General features: G+C 40.1%; 1 protein-coding gene across 1 annotated transcript in view; it reads left to right on the top strand.

The window, feature by feature from the left end:
- COL28A1 (collagen type XXVIII alpha 1 chain) overlaps nt 1-24838 on the top strand; it is an 86289-nt gene that overhangs the window by 24613 nt on the left and 36838 nt on the right. Inside the window, exons 10-13 of the mRNA XM_042472066.1 lie at nt 2730-2783; nt 15647-15715; nt 18099-18167; nt 22314-22382. Coding sequence (XP_042328000.1) covers nt 2730-2783; nt 15647-15715; nt 18099-18167; nt 22314-22382 — 261 coding nt within the window. The remainder of the gene's footprint in view (nt 1-2729; nt 2784-15646; nt 15716-18098; nt 18168-22313; nt 22383-24838) is intronic.

The raw sequence follows: 24838 nt of genomic DNA, 5'->3' as shown, positions 1-24838 counted from the left end.
AAGACTGTCCCTGCCAAATCAAGACAGTTGGAGAGTGTGGTTTACACATAACTTTTGTTTCCTTCAATTAATGGATAGGTTTGTTAAGCTGAGAGCAGTAGGCAAGGGAATGTTTTATCTTCCCTTTCCCAGTCATGATCACCCCCACAGCCCACACATATACAGTCTTATAAGAACTTCCCATTGGTAGCAAAGGGAGCTTTTTAAAAACAAAGTTCTTTACTTGCACCATGGAGCGATTTCTCCCAATTGCAGATAGACCAGGAAGGGATACACACTATTTCTTTATGCATTGCAACCAGAATACAAAAATGGGTCTTCCTGCACTTCTAATAAAATAAATAAAAACAGAAGATGTTATATGTTAAGCATAAGATATTGTTTTACCTTACTTTGATGGAGAATCAGTGCCTGGGATGTCTCACTTGAGAATGGAGACATAACTAAGTGCTCCCCACCCCCATTGCAAAACTAAGGAGAAGAGTTGTAGCATGTCCTCCTTGGCCATGCTGTTGCTTTTAGTGAGGAACAGACCTTGGATTTAAAAAAAATGATTAGGACTACAACTTCCACGATTTTCCAGATGACATAGGCATTTGTTTTTATCCTAATCGTGGTGTTCTCCCTTCAATCTTATTTTTAAAACCTTGCATTCTCAAGGGAAACTGCTATCAATCTTGTGTCACTTAATCATGTTTGGTATTATTTTCAGCAGCTACACAGTTTTGCTTCTGCAGAAATGTGAGAACATTCTTGCTGTCTCAGTGGAACTGCTGACCACTGTCCCCTCTTTTGCTACTTTTTTAGCCTTTGTGCCAATAGAAATATATAGAGTTTTTCACCATGAACCTTTCCTTGCAATTAAGGAGTTCCCATGGTAGCCAGTTGTATTGCTACTGAACAGCTCTAGTGATACAGCAGGGGAAAACATAAACAGGGATTTCCCAGAATAGTGTCATCATCTAAGTACAATTTCATGCTTCTCTTCTGGTGTCTGTCATTACAAAGGGAGATTAGTCTTCTTTATAGAAATGTCTGAAGTCAGTTTCTTTACAAATACTAAGGATTTCATATCATCTCATGATGAGCAGCTTTGTAACATGTATTCTTCAGACATGCAACTGAGAGAGAGAAAACTGCAGATTATAAAACAGAAGACAAACTCAGACTGGCTGTGGCCAAATTGATGCAAACAGAGAGAGGGTGTGACTAATAAGACTAACAAATAAGAAATGGCATGAAATACATATTATACCTAAATCCTTAGGGAGACAGGCAAACTAGCAACTACTGCATATAGGTAAGCTAAGGTTGCTATCACTATTATGCCTTTCTCCCCCAATTGGGAAATTTCCTCCTCAGTGATTTCACCCCCAGTTAAAAAATCAATGTGCAAATTTGCGCACATTTTTAATTGCATATTTTAAAATTGTATGTCTTTCTGGCATATACATTTCTTCTAACCTATAGAGATTATTGCATGCCTCTTTTTATCCAATCTAGGCACAGGCTTAAACTGGTCTTGTCGCACGCTTCTGTGTCCAACTCGGCTGCATTGCATATCCTATCTGGACTCCTAGCATAATTTACAAAGGATGCTACTTTCCCATTCTTCGAAAAGTGTGCCAGGAGTCTTGATTGGGTCCACGATGCAGCCGAGTTGGGCACAGAGGCATGCGATAAGATCCATTTTCACCCATTTAAGACCATGCCCGAACTGTGGAGTTTATCACATTAGGGAGATCCCAAAGAAAAGCGGGATTTAAAGTAGATATAAATTTAAAACCCCCCACAAATGCCCTAAGTTTATCAGATGACATCGCTGTTAAAGTGAAATAACGCAAAATTAAACTGAACATAAAGCGGAGAAAACCGGCAGCTTTTTACTTTTGGAACTTCCTGAAAGTAAAAAGCTGCCGGTTTTCTTCACTTTACGTTCAGTTTAACTTTGCGTTATTTCACTTTGGGGATCATTTTACGTGATAAACTTCCCGCATTTGCAAGTTTTCTTTCAATCTAAATCTCTTTTAAATCCTGTTTTTCTTCGGGATCTCCCTAGTATGATAAACTCCTGTGCTCAGATCAGGCGAAAAGAGGCATGGGATAATCTTCAAAGAATGTTTGTTAGCATGCATTGGGGGGAAAAGATTCCTTATGTTAGGAATGTACATAAGGAGAAATGCAGTAAAAATGTATGCATTCTTCTGCACATTTTTCATATTAAAATGTGAGCCATTCAAATTCTGTTGACAGAAAAGAAATTAAAACAATGTACAACAATGTTATTTCTTACATTTCTGAGACTGCTGTCTTGTTTTGCTTTCACTTCTTCATTGACCTCATGTTTTAGCTTCCGACTTGTCTAAAATACTTAAGAATTTTAATGTAATTTAATGAAATTTGTGATAATCATTGGCTTAGGATAGCCTTGCTGCTGTGAATGTTTTCTATAGTTCATATAATGTCAGCTCAGAAGGATTTGAGTTAAATACTGAAAGGTAAATACCATTAAGGTAAGCAGAAAAGCCACACTGAATTAAGAATACAAGAGAAAAAAGTATTTTTTTTCAATAAAATGGTTTTATGAACCCTGCCTCCTTTTTATTGTAAAGATTCATACATAGATATCTTTGCAGATTCTTTCTTACAACTGACACTGTGCAGAAAGTCATACTTAAATGTTCAAGGATTTGTAAATCTCAAAGTTCTTCCTTTTTATTTTGCTAAAGGGAATCAGTGGACCTCCTGGTGAGCCTGGTCCAAAAGGCATTCAAGGAAGTAAGGTAAGCAGCATGTGTGTGTAGTTGCGTGCCTTCAAGTCATTTATGATTTATGATGACCCTAAGACAACATTATCATGGGGTTTTCTTGGCAAGAGGATTAGTGTCTGCTAATTGGTGATCATTATCTGCTGGGAAAGCCCCTGACTCTGAGTGGTTTCCCATTTGCATTTGCTGAGTCCTCATTTTGCTATTCTTCAGGACTGGTAGCCAAGTTTTGTTCACTTTAAGGGTTTTGTCTTTTGGGTTGAAATTATCCAGATGTTTGTGGACTTCAGGGGCTTTCCCAGCAGATAATGATCACCAGTTAGCAGACACTAATCCTCTTTTGCATTAGCCTCCCAGCCAGAGGCCTGCCATCAGCAACAGAACAATACACATGCAAATCACTCCTGCATTCCCAGGCTCACACTGTATATATATACAGTACCCAACTTTTTCCAGGCAAGCATTCTCTGAAGATGCCAGCCACAGATGTTGGCGAAACATCAGGAAGAAACCCTTCTAGAACATGGCCACATAGCCCGAAAAACCCACAAAAAACTATGGATGCCGACCATGAAAGCCTTCGGCTTCACAAGGGTGTAAATGCCCCTGTGCCCCACTGAGAATGTTTGGAAGCATTTGAAGCAAAAACTTTTTTTAATTTTTTGGTTGAAGTGGGTGCAATGGGAGGTGTATGGCCTCCCAAGGTCTCCTGGGCAACCAATGTGGCCATCCTAGCCTTCAAGTGTTGTCCATCCCTGTCCTAGAGGGTGCGGGAGGTGATTTTGGCACATGTTTGGCTGTGGCTGGAGGGAAATGAAGTTTACCAAGATCCAGAGATTCCTTAGCCCAGTGATGTTGAAAATGAACTGTGTTATTAGTCACCGCAAAGGGCTTTGAGCTTTCCTACCCTTAAAGCAACTTTCTCGTGCAGTATTACAAATTGTAATTAAAACTCTCATATGCTTATAAAGTAACTCATGATGTAACAAAAGGTGCATGTGTGTTGTTTTTAGAAGGGAAAACATCACTAGATGTGTGGTTTGCTTTAATCTAGGCACATTTGATTCTGTTATATTGAATTCCTTAGGCTAAAGTGGTTGTAAATGTAGGTGTTTCCTAACCACTAGTCATCTATTTAAATCAATACATTTATTGTGTTACTTTTATTCTTATGAGCATTGAATAGCTAAATATTTGTACATGTAAGGGCAAGAGTTAATAATACTATTTTGCATTTAACCATCAAGTCACAGGAGATCTCATGAATGCAACTTCTATTGCATTGTATGTGGGTGTGTATTATGTGAAACATCCTGGTCTTGTTTCTGAGGCAACCAGAACATTTGAAGACTCACAGGAACTGCTTTATATGTGGAAAATATTTGGGACAGTAAAAGATGTTGGAATCTTGGCTTCACCCATGCCTTTTCCTTGCTTGATTTTTCTCATCCTTTGTTTGCCATCTTTTGTATTCATCACATCTGTATTATCTCAGCAGGCTCTTTCCCAAAATGGGGTGGAATGGACACCATACATTAGTAGAATCTTCAGGTTCTTTTTGGTATAATGGCTTGGGTCCTGATTGAGGCATGCCCAAGAAGATTATTGGAAGCAGATTTCTCTCCCCTCCCTTCTCCACAGAAGACCTTCCAGATAACTTCTCCAAAAAATTCTAAACAGAAGGTTGAGGGACAATCTTGCATGGAAAGCTGAAAGGAAAAGAAGGCTCCCCAAAAACTGGGTGGGCAGAATTCCTACAAGTAAATGAGCAGTAACAGCAGCTGCAATTATTTCAAAGTGCGAGCAAGTGAAAACTACTATCTTGGGATTCAAAGATATGCTTAGCATTGGGTGTAGTTTGACACTTAATGCCCTCTCCAAAAACTGTTTTTAGAAAATGCCCTTAGAGAACAAGTGCTGATCAAAGAGGCATTTCTGGGAAATGTGATTACATGACTAGAGAAGCAAGAACAGTGGGAAAATCTAGCTATAACTTGGGGCCAGTTCCCCCATATGGGTATGATACAGAACTTTAATCAATTGGGTTTTTTTTAAAATCAATATCTATCATTTGTCTGTTTATCTATCTTCCCACATTTTTACTAGTATGGACCCCAAGGTGGCTTACCAAAATGCTGAAGATCCTAATATCTACAATTCTTTGGGTGGCATAGAATAAAAGTACCTTGTCCACATTGGCATGTTTAACTAGTTTGGGAAATTCTTAGTGATACTCAGACTATATCTATTTATTGTATAATTTGGTGCATTGTGGTGATCTATTTATGTGTGTCTGATTACTGAGGATCAGCTCCACAGGCCTAAATAAGTGACAAAGTCCATTTAGGTAGACTGTTCTCTGCACTTCTTTCTCCAGCAAGTAAAGACCTTTTTATTTAAACAGGCAATTGACAGTAAAGTGGATGCAGATAGAGCCTGTACAGACCGGCCATTAAGGCTGGCCTGGGGGCAGAGTCGGGGCATGAGGTCCATACGACACATGCCACGACTCCACCCCTAGGCCAGGCTGACGACACATACTGCACCACACGGCAAGATACATCACAGCACTCCTTTGGCGCTGCGTCTACAAAGGAGCGTGGGAAAGCTGTGCACCGGTGTCTATGGCCCCCTGCCATGCAAGAACTCTCAATCAAAGCATCCCCAACAGATGGCCATCCAGCCTCTATTTAAAGACCTCCAAGGAAGGAAACCCTTCAGATGTTGCTGGCCCTCCAGATATCGCAGTAGCCCTAGACAGCAGAGCCAATGCTGAGGAATTCTGGGCGCTGCAGCCAACATCATTTGAAGGGCTATATGATTCCCACCCTTGATTTAAACATGTTTCAAATTCACTTTCTAAACAAATTTATATGGACTCTGAAAAAAATGACTGGATTTTAAAAAGTATGATTACAAAAAAAAAAAGAAAGAAAGAAAGAGAAGAAATAAATAAATATGGAAGGAAAAATCCATACAATACTAATATTGTTGGACTTTAAATCACAGCAGTCCTACACATAGATCATCACACACATTTTATCCCATCATTTTCGCAACAAGATACACACGTGTTTAACTTCAAAGACAGTTCTTACTACATTTTCCCATATGCAGCTCATATTGAAAATGGATAAGGAGAATGTGATAAGAACCATCTTTGGAGTTAAACACAGGTGTATTCTGTCACAAAAATGACAGGATAAAGCACGTGCAATAATCTCCATAGCCAATAGTGAGGAGTGTTAGGAGCTGCATACAACAGCTGGAGGGCTGTATGATTTGCTGTGTTTGATTCATAGCATTTCTACCCACTCAGCAGCTGAAAAGGCTTTCTACATGGTTTACATCAATAAAAATAGGACACTATAGTCCCTGCCAACAGGCTTAAAATCTTAAAAAGAGATGGGACAAGAGGGTAATAGGAGGAGGAGAAGGGAAAAGGAAAACAGGAAAACTCTGGCACAAATTCTTAATGTGAAAACCTCTCATTAGTAGAAGCATAATCTTGGAACAGAATAATTGTATCTTTAAACCCTTCAAAATTAGTATTATAATTGATCATAGCCTTAAATTTCATTGTTTATGTAAATCAGCTTTGAAAATTCTTTGAGAACACTTTAATAAATTAATCTGTTCAGCAGACAAGTTAATTAATCTGTTGAACAGATAAGTCTTGTGCTTACTAGATTTGTAAAGTATATTTGGATCTGAATGACAAACCAGCTTCTTTGTGCCCTCTTTATTTTCATCCTTACTAAAGAAATGGCAAGCTTTTATAGTCCTGCAGCTCCACTGTTTATCCTCTAAATTCAAAAACAATACAGGAGTCATCTGTTTTAATTAGCAAGTTCTAAAATGAAGTTTGCCTCTTGGCACCCTTTAAATTTCAGAGAAATGAAGTTGAAGAGCTGCTCAGTCAAATGAATAGTTCTGTACAGCTCTATAAATGCTCATTCAGCTAGTAAAGGTCAGTGCCTTTTTTTTCTTCATGTGATTGCCATGGCAGACAGATACTTAGCAGGCTCTCCAAATTTTGTTATCTTTTTAGAACATTCATCTCCTTTTTATAAATTCTGAAGTTTCCAGACACTTGCAGATGAATTCAAAGTCTGACAGCTATTTATATATGGCAGCTAGTTTCTCTTCCAAGTGTCTAAATAGTAAGTCTGTTCTCCAGATAATGCCAGTGTAGCAGATGCAGTTGCTAGGGTCTCTGATGTGTTGCTGAAAGAGAGATTGAATTAAAGGGAACTCACAGAAGCTAGGGCTTGTTTTCCAATGGAGAGGGGGACCATTATGGCATACCTTTAGAAAAACCTGTGCCAGGATTTTCTGCTCGTGTCTCGAAGTATTGAACAATCCAGCTGCACAACATTATAGCTTGGGGAGAAACCCACTTCTTGTGAAACAAGGGCATCTTGAGAACCATAGATGTTTCCTAGGAGTCATTCATGGAAATTTAATACCCAGTACTAAAAATAATGTCAACCAAGGAAATATCATTAACTCAGATTTTCACTATGCTATTCCACCTTGCACAATTTGCATTCTTGTTGTTGTGTGCCTTCAAGTCATTTTTTATTTATGGCAATCCTATCACAGTGTGATAGCCAGCTGTGGAATTCTCTTCCACAGGAGACTAGGTTGGTCCCCTCTCTGTTGTCTTCTGCTAGTAAGCAAAGACCTTTCTGTAGGGTTTGGGCATTTAACTGGTTGTACAGAAAGTTCTTATAATAGCGTATGTGTGTGCTGTGCGTTTATTCTTATGTTTTAAAATTGTTTTATATTGTTTTAATTAATAGTATTTCAAATAGTATAGTTTAATATTTTGTAGTTGTGCTGTACTTTTTATTTATTTGATTTATATCCCCCCCCCTTTTCTCCCAAGATGGTGGAATTCAAGTCATCTATGAGCCACCTGGGATCCCATGTTGGGAGAAAAATTGGATATAAATGAAATAAGAATTAGAAAGTTATACAGTAGGCCTTTGGTATCTGCTGGAGTTTGGTTCCAGAACACCCACCCACCCCCAAGGATACCAAACTCTGTGAATGCTCAAGTCCCATTGTATACAGTGTCATAATAAAATGGTGTCTTTTATATAAAATGGCAAAATCAAGATTTGCTTTTTGGTGTGTGTGTGTGTGTGTGTATATAGAAGCTGTGGATGGTTGAATAAAATAATAATAATAATAATAATAATAATAATAATATTTATTTGTATACCGCCCTCTGGCAAACCAATCCGGGCGGTTAACAACAGTAAAATATAAAATATGACAATTAAAAACACTTTATCCCTCCCCCCCTTAAGACAGTATTAAACAGTATAACATATTAAAAACACAATATCAAGCATAAAAACAGCAGTTAAAACTAAAAACCCTGATATCCCTCTGTTGATCCTCAACCATCACTAAGATGGGGCCATGGGAGGAATGAGGGAATCAGGGAACCTGGGAACCTGGGCCGGGATGGTTAATCTGGAAAGGCCTGCCGGAAGAAATCCGTCTTGACCGCTTTTTTAAAGCTGTCTAATGATGTTATCTGACGGATCTCATCCAGCAGGTCGTTCCAGAGTTTGGGGGCGACAGCAGAGAACGCCCTCTGGGAGGTTGCCGCAAGCCTAGATTTTAGAGGCTGCAGTAAGTTCCTCCCAGAGGACCGGAGAGCGCGGGGAGGATTGTACGGGAGGAGGCGGTCCCTAAGATAGCTTGGACCCAAGCCATTTAGGGCTTTAAAGGTGATAACCAACACCTTGTACTGGGCCCGGAAGCTGATAGGCAGCCAGTGGAGGGACCTCAAAACCGGAGTAATGTGGTCCCTCCTAGATGTACCTGACACAAGCCTGGCTGCCATGTTTTGAACCAGCTGTAATTTCCGAGTCAAGCACAGGGGTAGCCCCATGTAGAGCGCATTACAGAAGTCAAGGCGTGAGGTTACCAGCGCGTGCACAACCGTCTCGAGATCCCTTACTTCCAGAAAAGGGCGCAGCTGGCGTATCAGCCGAAGCTGATAACAGGCACTCCTGACCGTCGCATTTACCTGATTTGTCATCAGGAGCGACGAGTCAAGGAGCACCCCCAGACTGCGAACACAGTCGCTGGAGGAGAGTGTGACCCCATCCAGGACTGGAGGTTGCAACCCAATTCTTGGTTTCGGGGCCGCTACCATGAGCACCTCCGTCTTGTCTGGATTCAGTTTCAATCTGTTTTTCCTCATCCAGCCCATTACCGCCTGAAGACATTCATTGAGAGAAGAGATGCCATCGGAATTCGAGGCTGACGAACGAGATACGGAGAAATAGATTTGGGTGTCATCAGCATACTGATAACACCCAGCACCATAACTCCGTATTATCTCACCCAGCGGCTTCATATAGATGTTAAATAACATCGGGGACAAAATAGCCCCCTGAGGAACCCCACAAGTGAGGTACCTCTTACTGGAGCTACAGTCCCCGAGTAGCACCCTCTGAGACCTGCCCGAGAGGAAGGACCGGAACCACTACAAAGCAGTGCCCCCGATACCTAACCCCTTGGTTATCCATGGAAATAATCCATGGATACGGAGAGCCAACTGTATAATTAGTGTAATGGAATCAGAAGTCTAGCATGTAAGACAAGGTTGGAAGTGTATAAGAAATAAGGAACCATCTTCTCTGGAACACAGTTGTTTCTCCTGCTCTGTTCAGTGTCTAGCCTCTTGGAATCTGATCTGGCTTTAGCATTGTTTGGTCCATCTGCATAGCTTGACACCCAACAGCTAGGACCACACATCTGAGGCCTGATAGAATCTGTGCTTCTCTAAGAGTTCTAGTTTTGTGAGGGAGGGAAGCAGTAAAATATAGCTCCTCCTTCACCACAGATAACATGAGAGATATTTCTTTTTAATTAGCTTACATAAGAAAAAACAGTCCATACACATCAGGCAGAAGGCTGAAAAACAGCATTGCATTCTTATTCTGTTCAACTTAATGCAGGAAAATCTCCATAACTACATATAGGTTAATTGTATTAGCAGCTGCTGAAAACTGGTAAAAATCCAGGAGTTACTTGAAAGAGAGTAATTAAGTGCATTTCTATAGCCAAGAAGCGGGGAGGGAATTCCCAAAATGGTTTGATTTTCATGGGTTGGCTATTCTGCATGCCACCCAGGCACATATACATGGGCATACTCCTTGAGATAATGGTAGGCCAAGATTTTAGATTAGGCAATGTTCCACTGTAGTAGATATTCTAGATGATTTCCTACACAAGCTCTTCGGAAATCTAAAAACCAGCTTTGTAGAAAAACAGCCAGTTCCAACACAGAGTGAAAACATTTGTGTCACTTGAGAGATTTCAGATGTTGATTTTTGGAGTATTTCCACTCAAGGAGGCCTACTGTTAATATCATAAATCCTTGTGTGTGGTGGGCACTGGAGAGAAATCCCATAAAAATTGTACCAAATCAACTGTGTGCTTTGTTCCACTGCAAAAAAATTTTTTTAAAAAATTGAATTGTTAATTCAACAAATGCTGCTTTGGATGAGAAGAACCAGTACAAGGATGTCCATGTGTCCTATTTTACAGGGGACTGTCCTCTCTTTGAAAGGCTGTCCAATCTAGATCTAGTTCAGAAATAAAGAGCAATTAGAAGAGAATGCAGCAAGATCCTCAAAGTTGCACTCATAGTAATTATCAGCTAAACAGCGGACTGTTCAGCAGGTCACAGTCTCCATTTGTGGATGTATTGTAGCTCATTTTAAATAGTGTATGCATGCACACATTTTATACAAACCATTGCTCTCTTATTTTGGTGTTGGTATAGATGCCTTCCCTGTTTTTCTGATATGGTCAGTTTAAAAGGGATGTTACTAATGAACTCTGTCTTATTGTGTGTACTGATACTGTACTAAATTCATTCTCACAGCATGGATCCTTATGTAGCTAAAGTGTCGCATTCAAGAAGAATGTATTAGCATACTCTGACAACTGACAAGGTTTGCAGAAGTATTTTTAAAAAAGCCCTGTGCAACTTGGGGAGTGAGCATGCCCAAGAATACTGATTGCTTGTGGTGCAGGGCAGATATTGAAATAAAATGGTGGAGGAAAAAATGGAATGGAAAATCCTGAAAAACTGGATAGCTAGGACCCTGAATAAAGGTACTCTACACTGCAACTGGGGGGGGGGGGGGTCGGGAGAGAGGGAGGTCAGCAATTCCAAAATTGTGTGGTGGGTTGCACAAGTTGAAATGCAAGAAGTATCCTGTGAGTACTAAATAATTTAAATAAAAACTGTTAAAGGCTACCCAGAGCCTTTACTTTTTGCTACTCTTTGTTAAGAGTTACTCTTTGACATTACAGCTCCCAGATTTTCCTGATTTTGTCAAATGTCAGGCTGCTCTCTGCATTATTTGCTGCTTTGGTCTTATCCTTTTCTACTCAGATGCACCTTTGTCTCTGCTCCAATGTGGCTGGGACTTTCAGCTAATCTTAGTGCAGTGCTAGTAGAATTATTCTTCCTCAGAGAAAGCTGCCACATGGAAAGAAAAAGAACTTCCTAAGACTTTCTTTCTTGGCACATATGCACTATGCTAGTAGTTTTCAGTAATTTAGTCCTCCAGTTGTTTGGAATTCAATAGAATTCCTGACTAGTGGGCATGCTGGTTGGGGCTTTGGGGAGTTGAACCCCAAAACATCTGAAAGGCCAAAGGGTGAGAACTACTACACTGTATAACTAGTTGATATCTGCCTTGAGGGATACTTGCTCTTCTTAACAGCAAAGTGTGGAAGGAGTCAAGATCTTTTTGATCTTTATAACGTAATGATGTTCTTAACATTATTTTGGCCTGCTAACATTTGGAATGCCTTTTCTTTGTATTAGTTTGTCAATGGACACTTTAAAATCCTTTTGTGATATAAGTTCATTTGCCTAGCTCCTGAAATGAGGAATTTTCTGAGTAGGACATCTTTGACAGAGGAGGAAAAAAGGCTGATAAGATATCTTCTTTATATGAAAAATCTGTTATTTGTGTTCTATTCATAGGGATTCCTTACAAGAACTCTGACATTGTAGAAACTCTGCCAAGATAATGAGGAAGCAGACACATGTTAACTTACATGTTATGCTTGGCAACTCATCTTTTTCCTGCTGATGGGAAAAAGAGATTCTTATTGGTAATTCACATCAAAGCATTAACTTCTTCAGCACTAAAAACAAAATGAAATTCAAATGTCTTCATGAGAAGTTACAATCCAGTACAGGGAAAAACTAATGGAAGTTTAGGGGAGGCATTTCACTTTGAAAGATAATATTTTATAGTTGTTATGCTGGCTATTTGCTGTAATAAATGAACTGAACTGAATTTTATAGCAGCAGCTCTATATTCATGTGTTCATATTTGACTATTCTCTTAGTCTGAGAGAAAAGCCTAGTACCTGTAAGTCCATCCTGAAAAAAACAGGGACCCTAGTAACTGATCAGATACTTGGCTCCCTGCTTTTTTAAGCAGGGATAACATTATCTTGGTTTTTCCAAGGGTCCAAGATCTTTAAGGTGGTCTGTTTCTTGGGCTACCTGGCCCACAAAGCTCTATATTCTCCTCCAAGGAGGATCAATTCTAGCACAGCTTGGCCCACCACAAAACACACACACATTCACCAAAACTCACCATAACTGTTACAGGCAGTTATTCCAAAATACTCCTATCCAGGGATGTAGCCGGGGGGGGGATCTTGGGGTCCGGACCCCCCCTTCCAATAGAAAAATGAATGGTGTGTGCTGCTGCGCTGCCACACCCAAGCCCCATTATAATGGTGGCACTTAGTCTGGCCCCCCCCCCTTCCTAAAATCCTGGCTACGTCCTTGTCCTATCCCATAACGAATCTCTCCTGTTGTCACCTTACTTCAGGGGAAATTGCAGGAACAAACATGAGGTTCCCAGATAGGTTGTTAGAAACAAATTTAGCTCTCTAACCCTGGGAATATACCCATGCACCTCTGAACTAAGTTTTGTAGAATTCACATAATGCCAAATATGCAGCCAGCATGACAGATATGCAAGTGGGAGAAGGATTTGAAGAAACCTATTTCCGATCAAGTATATGTAAGATTGAAACCTTAGGCTGCAATTTTACATGTACTTACCAGCGAGTAAGCCCCTTTGGATACAGTGGGACTTCATTCTAAGTAAATGTGCCCAGTATTACACTGTCCATTTGAATAGGATATTTATGCAGCCCTCCATATGTTGTTGGACAGTAGCTTCCAGCATTCTTTATTTCTATTAGCGCTGATGAGAGTGGTAGTTCAACATCATTTGAAGGGCCACATGAGTCTCATCCTAGCTTAACGTTCTTTACTGAAAATTGTTTTTCTACAGTGGAACAAAAGTGCTTAGCTTTGACTTGAACCAACTATTTACTTTTGAGAACTTCCTTTATTGTTGATAAATGGATTTTTCCTGAAATGTGGGATATCACTTTTTGTCAATTAAGTTTTAAAATTTTGTATACATCCATGGCTTTTGAACTATACGGGGGGAATATCGTTTCTTTGTTTGTTATTGTAACTTCTAGATGAAGAAGAAGCACTGATATTACCTTCCATCACTTATTGCCACATGAAGATAAAAATACAACCAGAAATACATGTTTAAGGAAAGGAAAACATTCCAGAGAGAAAGGAAGTATCTCCTGGAATGGGAAAATGCTAATATGTTAAAACACTTACTGCTTAGTACATTGAGTTAAGTCACACAAGGGTAATTTATGACCTACAACTGGAATGCAAAAGAGTTTTAGCAGATTTAGAGTACTGTCTTAATCTTAACTATGCCTGGTTAAAAAAAGGTAATAATAATAGTAGTAATGTTAATAATAAAGGCAATAAGGAATTATGCTGGGAACAGTGTAATAATAATAATAATAATAATAATAATAATAATAATAATAATAATAATAATAAATTTATTTCTATAAGAACATAATCCTAGTAAATTGGGATGGGCAGCCTCTGAGTTTGCAGGTATACGCCCTCCCAGTGGCTCCATGGCCTGAATCATCATGTGCTGAATTTGCTACAGTGTCACTGAACACTGGTGATATAACAGCAGCAGTAGTAAAAGAGACCAATTTCCTTTGCTGCTGCTGTGATGCCTATGCTCCATGATCGTAAAAATTTGGAGTTAGTGGTGGAGGCCACAAAAATTATCAGACAGGCATTTGTGACCCAACAGTTGTGTGTTACTTGCTCCATACTAAGCAATCAGGTTATATAATTCTGTTTCAACAACTAAGACTATGTGAAATTGCTTCTTCGCTTGACATACAATTAATATTTGAAATGTACTTCCAAGTGGAGCTTGGAAAAATAATTTGCTTGGATTACACTTCCCAGAATCCCTCTCTAGCTATGGTGGGTGGGGGATTCTGGGAGCTGTAGTTCAAACAACAACTTTCCCAAGCTTTGTGATATGGTGAAAGTCACCAGAGGAGGTGACCTTTCAAGTGGGATGGAAACTATCAAGGGTTGTGCAACCTTTTCTTATCTTTCCAGTTTTTGTTCTTGATGATACTAGTTGCAGACGCTGATCTACATCTCTCAAAGCTTAATTTGTCCTCTCAAAATCTTCTCCTTTTATCAAATATTACAGTATAATTTTCAAATTGGCATTGAATTTCTGCTTGACGTTTGGTTTGTTTCAAAGACTTCAGTAGATGGTACTTCTAACCTCTTTGGTTGTACTGGCTCTAAGCATGACTATGTCTGGATCCAAACTGTGATATATGCATTAGATTATCTCATAATATGCTATTTAAAAATATTCAGAACAGGTGTTTGCAGAGTAATATGTATCTTGTAGTTTTGTTATGGGATCTGGAGTCAACTGTGGAAGGGGACTGATATTAAATAGCTGTTTTTCCACCTGTTCAGATTTCTTGCTTAGTACAACAAAGAATGAAGGATTTGGTCTCAAATATAAAAATAATATTATTCAGGGATGGGAAACATTTGGTCTTCTAGATAGCTTCAACTTCAGCTTTCTAAATCTCCAACCATGGTCATAAATAGTAAGAAATTATGGGCTGCATAGTCCAAAACATCTGGAGGGCCAAAAAGTTCATACCCCTATGTGAAACAAGCCTAATAAGCTGAGGTACAGAAAACTTAATGGAGTTATTAACATAACAGAATTCATGCTTGCAAAGTTAATTTATATAAGCCAGTTTGCTCAATACTTCTTATTCAAAGCCAGTGAGGTGATCCTAGCCTTATCGCATAAGAAAAAGCTGAAACAGAGTGGGAAAGTAGTGGCCTTCTCCATGCCTCTCCACATACTGTCATAGCAATTCTGTTCTCCTTCCTGTGGGAGATAGTTGTAAAAGTGTGTTTTTGTTATGCTGGAAACATCCGTTTGACAAATAGCACACCTTTACAACCGTCTCCCTCAGGAAGAGAACAGAAGTGCTACAACAGCAAGTGGGGAGGCAGGGAGAAAGCCAATACTTTCCCACTCTGTTTTGCCTTTCTTTTTTCATGTGATCCAAAACACACTGCAGAAATAATCCAGTTTGAGACAGCTTTAACTGCCCTGGCTCAGTGCTAGGGAATTCAGGGAACTAGTTTTGTGAAACATTTAGCCTTCTTTGTCAGACAGCTCTGATGCCACAATAAACTACAATTCCCAGGATTCCCTAGCCCTGAGGCAGGGCAGTTAAAATGGTCTCAAACTGGATTATTTCTTCAGTGTGTTTTGGACCAGTATTTCTTTGAACAGCAACCCTTGAGATCCCAAAATTATTCCTTAAAATGTATTTAAGGCCAGATTGCTATCTTTTCCCACTATACAAAGCACAGTAGTCATTTGATTCCTTCTGTTTCTTTTAAGGGTGAGCCGGGTCCATCAGGACCATATGGCCCTGCAGGAGTCCCTGGAATTGGATATCCAGGACCTAAGGTAATGTACAGGATCTGCCTCAGTCATTCTTCATGCTGTCTGTACACCTAGGCATTTATCTGTGTTTCCTGGAGTGTATGGGGTTGTTTTATGTCAATATCTTAAATCAGACTCTACAACATGTGGTCCTCCAGACATTGTTGGACTGTGAGACTCATCAGTCATAATCCCTCATAGCCAATGGTGAGAGATGATGGGTGTTGAAGTCCAAAAACAGCTGGAATAGCCCAAGTTGCTCATCATTGTCCTAAATTATCTTTTTCTTTTTTTATAACTTCATACACAATGTGAGAAATTCTGAAATAGCTTATTTGCAAGAATTGTTGTCCATGGAAAAGACTAACTCGACCCTAAATCTCTTTAAAAGCTGTTTGAAGGATCTGGGGAGTACAAAACGTACCTTTCCCAAGCTCTGCTATCTATCCTCAATCAAATACATGAATAAGGAAGCACATTTCACATTTTGAACAATAGAGGGAGAAGTCCCCAAAAGCAACAATAGGAAGGTGCAAAGGACAACATCTGTGGCCCATAAGGAACTGATGTCAGTTTTCATGTGTAATGCTGAAAGTCAAATAATTTCCTTCTATAGTGACATTAATACCCACAAGTTTTGAATGATACACTTCAGTGCAGTGGAGAAATCCAGCTTGCTTTAATTTATTAGTACCTTTAGTACCACTGTAGATAATCATTATATCACCTGTTGTAAAAATTCAGTCCTTTGACACAAAACATACAGAACAGAGGGACAACATATATGACTATCCAGTATTCTTCCCAGAATTACAGTCCTCTATGAAATTCTGTTTTGCTTTGGACAGACCTCACTTGCAATATTGTGCCCAGTTATGGCACCATAATTTAAGAAGGACATTCACAATCTGGAATGTATCTGGAGGAGTGGGACCAGAGGCCTTTTCACACTATACAATTATAGCATTTTAACTGCTATGGCAACATTCTATGAAATACAGTACTGGGATTTGCAGTTTAGGAAGGCAAATTTAGAATTCTTAGCCAGAGAATTCTAGTGCCTCTCTCAATAACAAACTTCAAGATTCTTTATGATGCAGCCATGGCAGCTAAAGTGGAATCATGCCACCGAATCGCTGGCCATTAGCCTGGGTCCTAGCTGGGTCCAGGCTGCGCTCAGCCAGCATTTTTAGAAGTGCAGCTCGGACCTGGGCTGATGGTGGCTGGAGATTCGGCAGCAATTTAGTGTGTGATAATCCCTGCCTCTATTCTGGGTCCCGGCTGCAGCCCGGGAGGTTGAAGCTGATTTAAAACGCCAAGGGATAAGCTCTTTAGCATTTTTACTCAGAAGTAAATCCCACTGAGCTTGGTGGAGTTTACTTCTATATAACTGTACAGGACTGGACTTTAAATTATACATCCAATTAACTGTTTATAATAATGATGAAATAAATAAGATTATACATAGGGTACAATACTGTATTACTGTATATACTCATATATAAATCTAGACATTTTAGTCAGAACATTGGTCCAAAAAACTTGAGTTGACTTATCCATGGGTCAATATAGATACTGTACTTTAACTGTTATTTTAAAAAGGAACCATCATCGAGTGAAGGGTGAGAGCTTAATCCTTCCTCGGAACACTTAAAAGAGGTGCCGACCCCTTGACTCTCTCATCCATCCAGCCTTTAGGGTGAGCACAAACAGATATGCTGGATGGAATTTTCTAACTTCTTTGGAATCATTTTTCTTTGCTGCATCTTTTACATCTTTTGTTACATGCCCTTAAATTTTATCTTCATCTTATCCATGGGTCATATCAAAATCCGTAATTTTGGCCCCAAACTTGCCCTCATCTTATACATGAGGTTAACCTATAGTTGGGTATATATGATCTCTCTCTGGCTTTATTTTGTGAACGAAGATTCAGGAAGGACTCATCCCGTGCTTTCTACAAGCGCGTTGATGACTAAAACGGCTAATCCAAGATAAACAAGTCTGGTTGCAGAGATTACAGCAGAAAGTCTCCTTGGGTGATGTTTCCGGGTTGCGGTTCTTTCTGCGTTGTCATTTCTCTTAGAGACTCGTTTGGCGTGAGCTTTTAAAAAAGGCTGCAGCATCGTGGATAGTGCGTCTCCATGCCTCCCGATGCGAGGCCAGGGCGGACCATTGTTGGTGATCAATTTGGCTGAGCCTAAGATGTTGTTTCAGGGAGTCCTTGTATCTCTTCTTTGGCGCACCCGTCTTACGCTGACCCGTGGCGAGTTCACCGTAGAATACTACTTTTTTTTGTTAAAAGATTAAAACCACGCCTTGACATTCTTTTCTGCTCCCATCTTAGAAAATGTATTTAGAAGGATAATAAATATTCTTTCCTTATTCTCTTTCTTTCTTCTCCAAGGGTGATAGAGGGCAGGAAGGAAGAATTGGGTTTCCTGGACCAACTGGAATTGGTGAGCCTGGTTTAACAGTAAGTAAATTGTTCATGTTCTGAAAGAAAACTGTAGGAGGATGAAGTGGATTGAAATAAAGTGGAATTGAAATGACCATAACAGATTAGAAAGCTGGGACAAACCCAGTAAAATTAATTTCAACAGGGAGCAAAGTAGGGTAGTACACTTGGGCAGTAAAAATGAAATGCACAGATATAGTAAGGGTGACACCTAGCTTGACAGCAATGCATGCTAAAGGAATCTAGGACGCTTAGGAGTTTATGACATGTGGTTTTTAAACTGCTTTTAAACTGCCTTTGGTAATACTTACCATACAATGCTGTTGCCATTTTGTTGCTGCCTTGTCATTCAAGTATGGTTAGAGCATGTCATTGATGGGGAAAACCATGTGTGATAAGTTCTTCAAAGATAATTCTGGTATTGGGCAGTCATGTGGTTTCAGTGCCTCTTCCTCTCTCTCTGTCACCTCACCACACTATTCCAAAGCAAGCTCCCCTGATTTTAACTTTCTTTTGTTAGTATTTTTTTACTTGTGATTTTAAAAAAATGAACAAAATAACACCCTCCTTTATTGTCTTGCTTACTGTAGTGCTGTTTTGCTAGGAGCAGAAAATGGGTTTATTGAAGTGGAAACGGAAAGAATCAGAATAAACACACATGTGCGCGCACACACACACACACACAGAGTTTCTTTGGAGTGTGGGTTTTTAGAGGTTTTTAAAATCTTTTTTTGACATGTCAGAATTACTTAACAGTTCACATCTATGTTGGCTATTTATCTGTATGTCATGGGTTGGCTTTGCTTATGGGTATTACTTAATGGGTCCTGGGAGAGCAGAAATGTAATCTGCAAATATTTTTAATTAATAAGTAAATAAGAAATTCCTTTGACTTACATGACTGGACTGGATGAATAAATTCAAATTTTAATAACGTGGATGCAATGTATGACATTGGTGAGGGGAGTATATAGCATGAGAAAACACAGGGAGAGATCTGCTTGTGAAAATTGATAATTTTGCTAGGAGATCGTAGCTCTCCATTTCACAATTGCAACCTACTTTATGAATTCAGCATAGTCTTGTTTTAGGAGCTTATTTCTTGGGCAAATAAGCTGGTTTACCTCTTCCAGCTTCAATTCTGGATCTGGGATGCCCCTGGATATTATCATACGTAAATCACCACCAATCTAGGCGGGATGCCACCGCCCAGATGCATCCTGGGTCGAAGCCTCATTCAGCCAAAACTTTTTCGAAGTCAGGGAGTTCCCGACTTCAAAAATTGGCCAGCTGAGCGACGCTTTGACCCAGGATGCATCCCTCATAGATTGCTCCTGAGTTAAGAAGTTTTAGAGTTTCATTCCTATCTGACCATGATGTCTGTGATTCATGGAAACTTTAATTAAAATTGTCTGGAGGGCACCCAGTTGGGAGTGACTTACTATATACTATATTATACTATACTATACTCCTTCCAGTCCATAGAATCATAGAATTGTAGAGTTGGAAGAGACCACAAGAGCCATCCAGTCCAACCCCGTGCCATGCAGGAACCCTCCATCAAAGCATCCCCGACAGATGACCATCCAGCCTCTGCTTAAGGACGTCTAAGGAAGAAGAGTCCACCACACTCCGAGGGAGTTTGTTCCACTGTCGAACAGTCCTTACTGTCAGGAAGTTCCTCCTAATGTAGCTTGCATCCATTGCTCTGGATCCTGTTCTCTGGAGCAGCAGAAAACAAGCTAGCTCCTCCTCAATATGACATCCCTTCAAGTATTTAAACAGGGCTATCATATCACCTCTTAACCTTCTCTTCTCCAGGCTAAACATCCCCAGCTCCCTAAGTTGTTCCTCATAGGGCATGGTTTCCAGACCCTTCACTATTTTAGTCGCCCTCCTTTGGACACGCTCCAGTTTCTCAGTGTCCTTTTTGAATGGTGGTGCCCAGAACTGGACACAATATTCCAGGTGGGGCCTGACCAAAGCAGAATAGAGTGGCACTATTACTTCCCTCGATCTAGACACTATACTTCTATTGATACAGCCTAAAATCGCATTGGCCTTGTTAGCTGCCGCATCGCACTGTTGACTCATGTTCAACTTATGGTCTACTGTACTTGGACTCCTAGATCCCTTTCACATGTAGTTTCATTCAGCCAGGTGTCCCCCATCCTATATTTGTGCATTTCTCCCTGTTGAAGTTCATTTTGTTAGCTTTGGCTCAGCTTTCTAGTCCAGGGGTAGGCAATCTTTTTGAGCCGGGGGCCGGGTTGCTGTCCCTCAGACAACTGGGGGGCCGAAGCCAAAAAATAAATAATTAAATAATTTTTTAAAAAATTAAATATATAAATAAACCAGGACAAATGTAGGACAAAATGTTCAAATAGAAGACACTTTTTTTAAAAAATGGAGGACACGCGAAAAAATTTGCTGATTTTTTTTAAAAAATGTTAATATAAATGCATGTTTCTGAGGCTTCTATAGACAATTGCCCCCCAAAGGCCCCGGCGGCAATCGGCAGCAGGACCAGGCTGGGGCCGGACCCAAGGCCTTGCCGGGCCGCATCCGGCCCGCGGGCCGCAGGTTGCCTACTCCTGTTCTAGTCTATTCAGGTTGTTTTGAATTTTGATTCTGTCCTCTGGAGTATTAGCTGCTACTCCTAATTTGGTGTAATTTGCAAATTTGATAAGTATGCCCCCAATTTTGTCCTCCAAGTCATTGATAAAGATGTTGAATAACACTGGGCCCAAGACAGAACCCTGTGAGACCCCACTGGTCACTTTTCACTGGATGAAAAGGAGCCATTGTTGAGCACCCTTTGGGTTCGGCCAGTCAACCAATTACAAATCCATGTAACAGTTATCTTGTCTAATCCACAATATTCTGGCCTGCATACCAGTACTTCACTACATCTCTTCCAGAACTTACTGCCTCTTCCGCTTTTTAGTGTCAGAAAATATAGTTCAGAGACAAGAACTTCCGGTATGGCCTTTATCACATGGAAGCTTACCGCCGGCAAAACATTCCTGAAGCATTCAGGTGGGATAGCTGGTTGAACTTCTTAATCATCATTGAGGCATCCCGCTTCTCTCCCGTTGTCAAGATGCCTCAATGACAATTAAGAAGCGTGACCGGCTATCCCACCTTCGCACTTCAGGAACATTTTGCTGGCAATTTAGCAACAGTAAGTGCCTCCGTGTGAAAGAGTCCTATGGCTACATCTGCACTGTAGAAATAATGCAGTTTGACAACACTTTAATTGCCATGGCTCAGTGCTATGGAACTCTGGGAATTGTAGCTTTGTGAGACATTTAGCCACCTCTGTCATAGAGCTCTGGTGCCACTACAAACTGCAAATCCCAGGATCCCATAACATTGGACCATGGCAATTAAAGTGGTGTCAAACTGGATTATTTTTGCAGTGCAGATGCAGCCTAGATGGGGCTGCCCTCGAAGATTGTATGGAAACTTCAGCTAATCCGAAGAGCTGCAGCCAGATTTTAAACTGGCTGGTTAAGAGGAGCATGTGGCTCTTTTGTTACAATAGCTCCACTGGCTGCCAGTCTGTTTCCTATAAAGTCATATAGTTCATGACCATCCTGTCTGATAGGAAGCAGTAACTTCCCATCTGAGTTTACCCAAGCTCTACAATCTTTGAGGGAGGTACTTTGCTTGGTCCCACCACCTTCACTGGCATGTTTGGCAGGAACACAAAAAAGACATTCTCTGTGACTGCTCACAAACTCTGAAACTCCCTTCCCACAGAGGCCTTTCTGTTCTTTCAGTTCTAACAGGAACTGATTGGTAACTGATTGTTTAACATGTAAAGAGCTTTCTATTTTAGTGTGCTCCAATGTTTTGCTTCTAGGCATTAAAGATTTTTTTAATGTTTTTATACTTTCAAAAAGCTCAATATTATTTTAATTTTAGGTACAGGTGTTTTTATCTATATATATTTTTGACATTAAGCTGTCTTGAGTCCCAGTCTTGGGAGAAAGATGGGACATACTTTGATTGATTCATTGACTGTATATTTAGAACATTCAACACTGAAGAAGATGGAGAGTAGTTTCTGACCTCATGGAGAGCCCTATGTATGAGCTGGAGCCCTTGGGGAGCTTTGCATCATAGCATCTAAGCACATTTTTATCTTTTCAAACTCAGGGGCCACGGGGTCCTGAGGGTGTGCAAGGTGAACGGGGTCCACCTGGAGAAGGACTCCCAGGACCAAAGGTAAATATTTCATTTAAAACAAATAGAAACAGGGCTGGTCCTACCATGAAGGAAAGTGAGACATGCAGTTGGAGATGGGGTGTCATGGCTTGAGTCTTGTAGACTTTCTCAAACAGATAGTATCCATACTCTGATCATTTAGTGATCATCTGCCCTTCTTTGAAGAAAACAGCCCTTTATTGGAGATCAATGGCAGCTGGTGGCATCCATGTCAGAGGCATGGCAACTCCACTCTGGATTTTAGTCCAGACTTTAAAGGAGCTATCAAAGGTATTGACTCTATGCCCCAAATAGGTTCAGTACCTCCCACAGCTATTTTAAAGTTTAGTCTAGAACAGTGATTGCTGAAATCTGGTGCTCCAAATGTGTTGGGCTGTCAGATGACAATCCTCTACTTAAAGGTGTACTCTACATGAAGGGCAAACTGTTTCAGGTCTAGTTTATACATAAAGAAGGCAGAAGAGGGGACATGAAGCTGCCCACCAACATCTGGCACCTGGATAGCATACTAAGGAGGCATATGGTTCCTCTATACTCCGTGTTTCCATTATAATGAGATCTGTTGTATTTCTCTTTAGATTGGTGAAAAACAGTCTAAATTAACAGTTTCTCATGTATGTTAGCATGTACAAATTCTAAGCAACTCTGTGTCCTCTTTTGTCTTCTGTTTTGATGGTGCATGTCCTCTTTTTTGGCAATGAGTAAGTGATTACTCTAAGTGATCATGGTTATTTGAGCTGTTGGAAAAAGAATGATGAAAAAGTTCTCCTAGCCTCCTCATACAGCTGTTTCTGCCATGTCTAGCCTGCAGTTCCTGTGACCTAAAGTAGGGATGGGAATTATGTGACCTTCTCAATGTTGTTGAACTGCAACTCTCAGAAGTCCTAGTCAGTGATTTAGACTGATGGGAGTTGCAGTGCAACCACATCTAGAAGGACACATGATTTCCATCGCTGCCCTGGAATGATGTCATTGAGCGTCCAGGCTTGGTCACCTGGGTTATTATCATGGAAAGGGAATGGAGGCTCTCCACATCTAGACAGATAGTAATAACATCTTTTAACTATTGTAAAATGGCTGTGTGCAAACAGATTGTGCAAAAAGATTGCATATCAAAGGCACAAATCACTAAAAAGTTAATTGCCCATCCCAATAGGAAAATTCATTATTCAAGGTTATTGTTAAAGTTATTATTAAATAGAGAAAACAATAATTGTAATAAATATTTGATTCTACTTTTATACAGAAATATGACGTAGCAGCATCAAAAACCAACAAATGAAAGAAAAAATACTCTTACCAGTAAATCCAGAGCTTAGAAAACCTACTTTTTTGGACTACAGCTCTCAGAACCTTCAGTCATCATGGACATTGGATTCCGAAGGATTCTGAGAGTCGTGATCCAAAAGAGGTAACTTTTCTAACTCTCCATTAATCTCTGCAATAAAGAAAGATTTATGCATCTGTGTATAACATTTGCAGAACTTTATTTCCTTTCTGAAATGACTTCCTTCCGTGTTTTCAATGAGACCAGTGGGGACACATCAGTCTTCATTTGAACTAATTGTTCTCATGCATTCAAAGACGATCTGCTCTCTGAGAATCCTCATTCCATTCAATTCTAAACGATGATTCCATTTGTGATTCCATGTTTGGGAAGTTCTATCAGGAAGGAATGTTATAATGAATCTCTATGGACACTTAGATCTTCATGGAGCAGCACCAGCTCTTGGGAATAAAATATGTGACCTTACTGAGTAGCCATTTTTAAAGGAAACATAACAATAATGATTAATTATGGAAATTAAAATAGTGTTTTATGTCCCATTCCCACATATATCCTGCCTTAAAAGATCTGAATCAGAATATTCACAGCCCCCCTGTGGCTTAAGATGGCTTGTTTATTTACCTCTCCAATATACAATATACAGACTACCATTCTTTATTCAGTGCACTCTAACTAAAACATGAACATTTTTGATCCAAATGTTTGGGTGAAACTGGTTTCCAACTGATTTTCCAAGCAACATGAAAATAGCCCTTCCAAGACTTCTTTTTGCCCTATTTACATAGAACAGATATATTTTCACCAGAGACAACCAGCCAAGTGAGTCTTTCCACCCATCCAAAGAGGATCAGCCATCAGAAATGTCTGTTCTCCAAAATTTCTCAAGCTTTCATCCTGCCATAGCAAGACATATAATATCTTGATATTGGGAGGTATAGACTAGAAAGTCAAAGAGATTTTCTTACAGAAAATCATACTTGATTGATTTTATTCCATGTCCAAAGGGCACAGCCTAATTCACTCATGCAGTAGTAGCATGGTAGCTGTTCAAGATCAACTTAGGCCCTGTACAGACTGGCACTTTGGGCCAGCTGAGGGGTGGAGTTGAGGCATAGCATCTCCACGATGCACGCCCCAGTTCTGACCCCAGGTCGCCATGAAGCCACGC

The sequence above is a fragment of the Sceloporus undulatus genome, chromosome 6 (assembly GCF_019175285.1).
Source record: "Sceloporus undulatus isolate JIND9_A2432 ecotype Alabama chromosome 6, SceUnd_v1.1, whole genome shotgun sequence".
Taxonomy (NCBI): domain Eukaryota; kingdom Metazoa; phylum Chordata; class Lepidosauria; order Squamata; family Phrynosomatidae; genus Sceloporus; species Sceloporus undulatus.
This window is presented reverse-complemented; position numbering and strand designations above follow the sequence as displayed.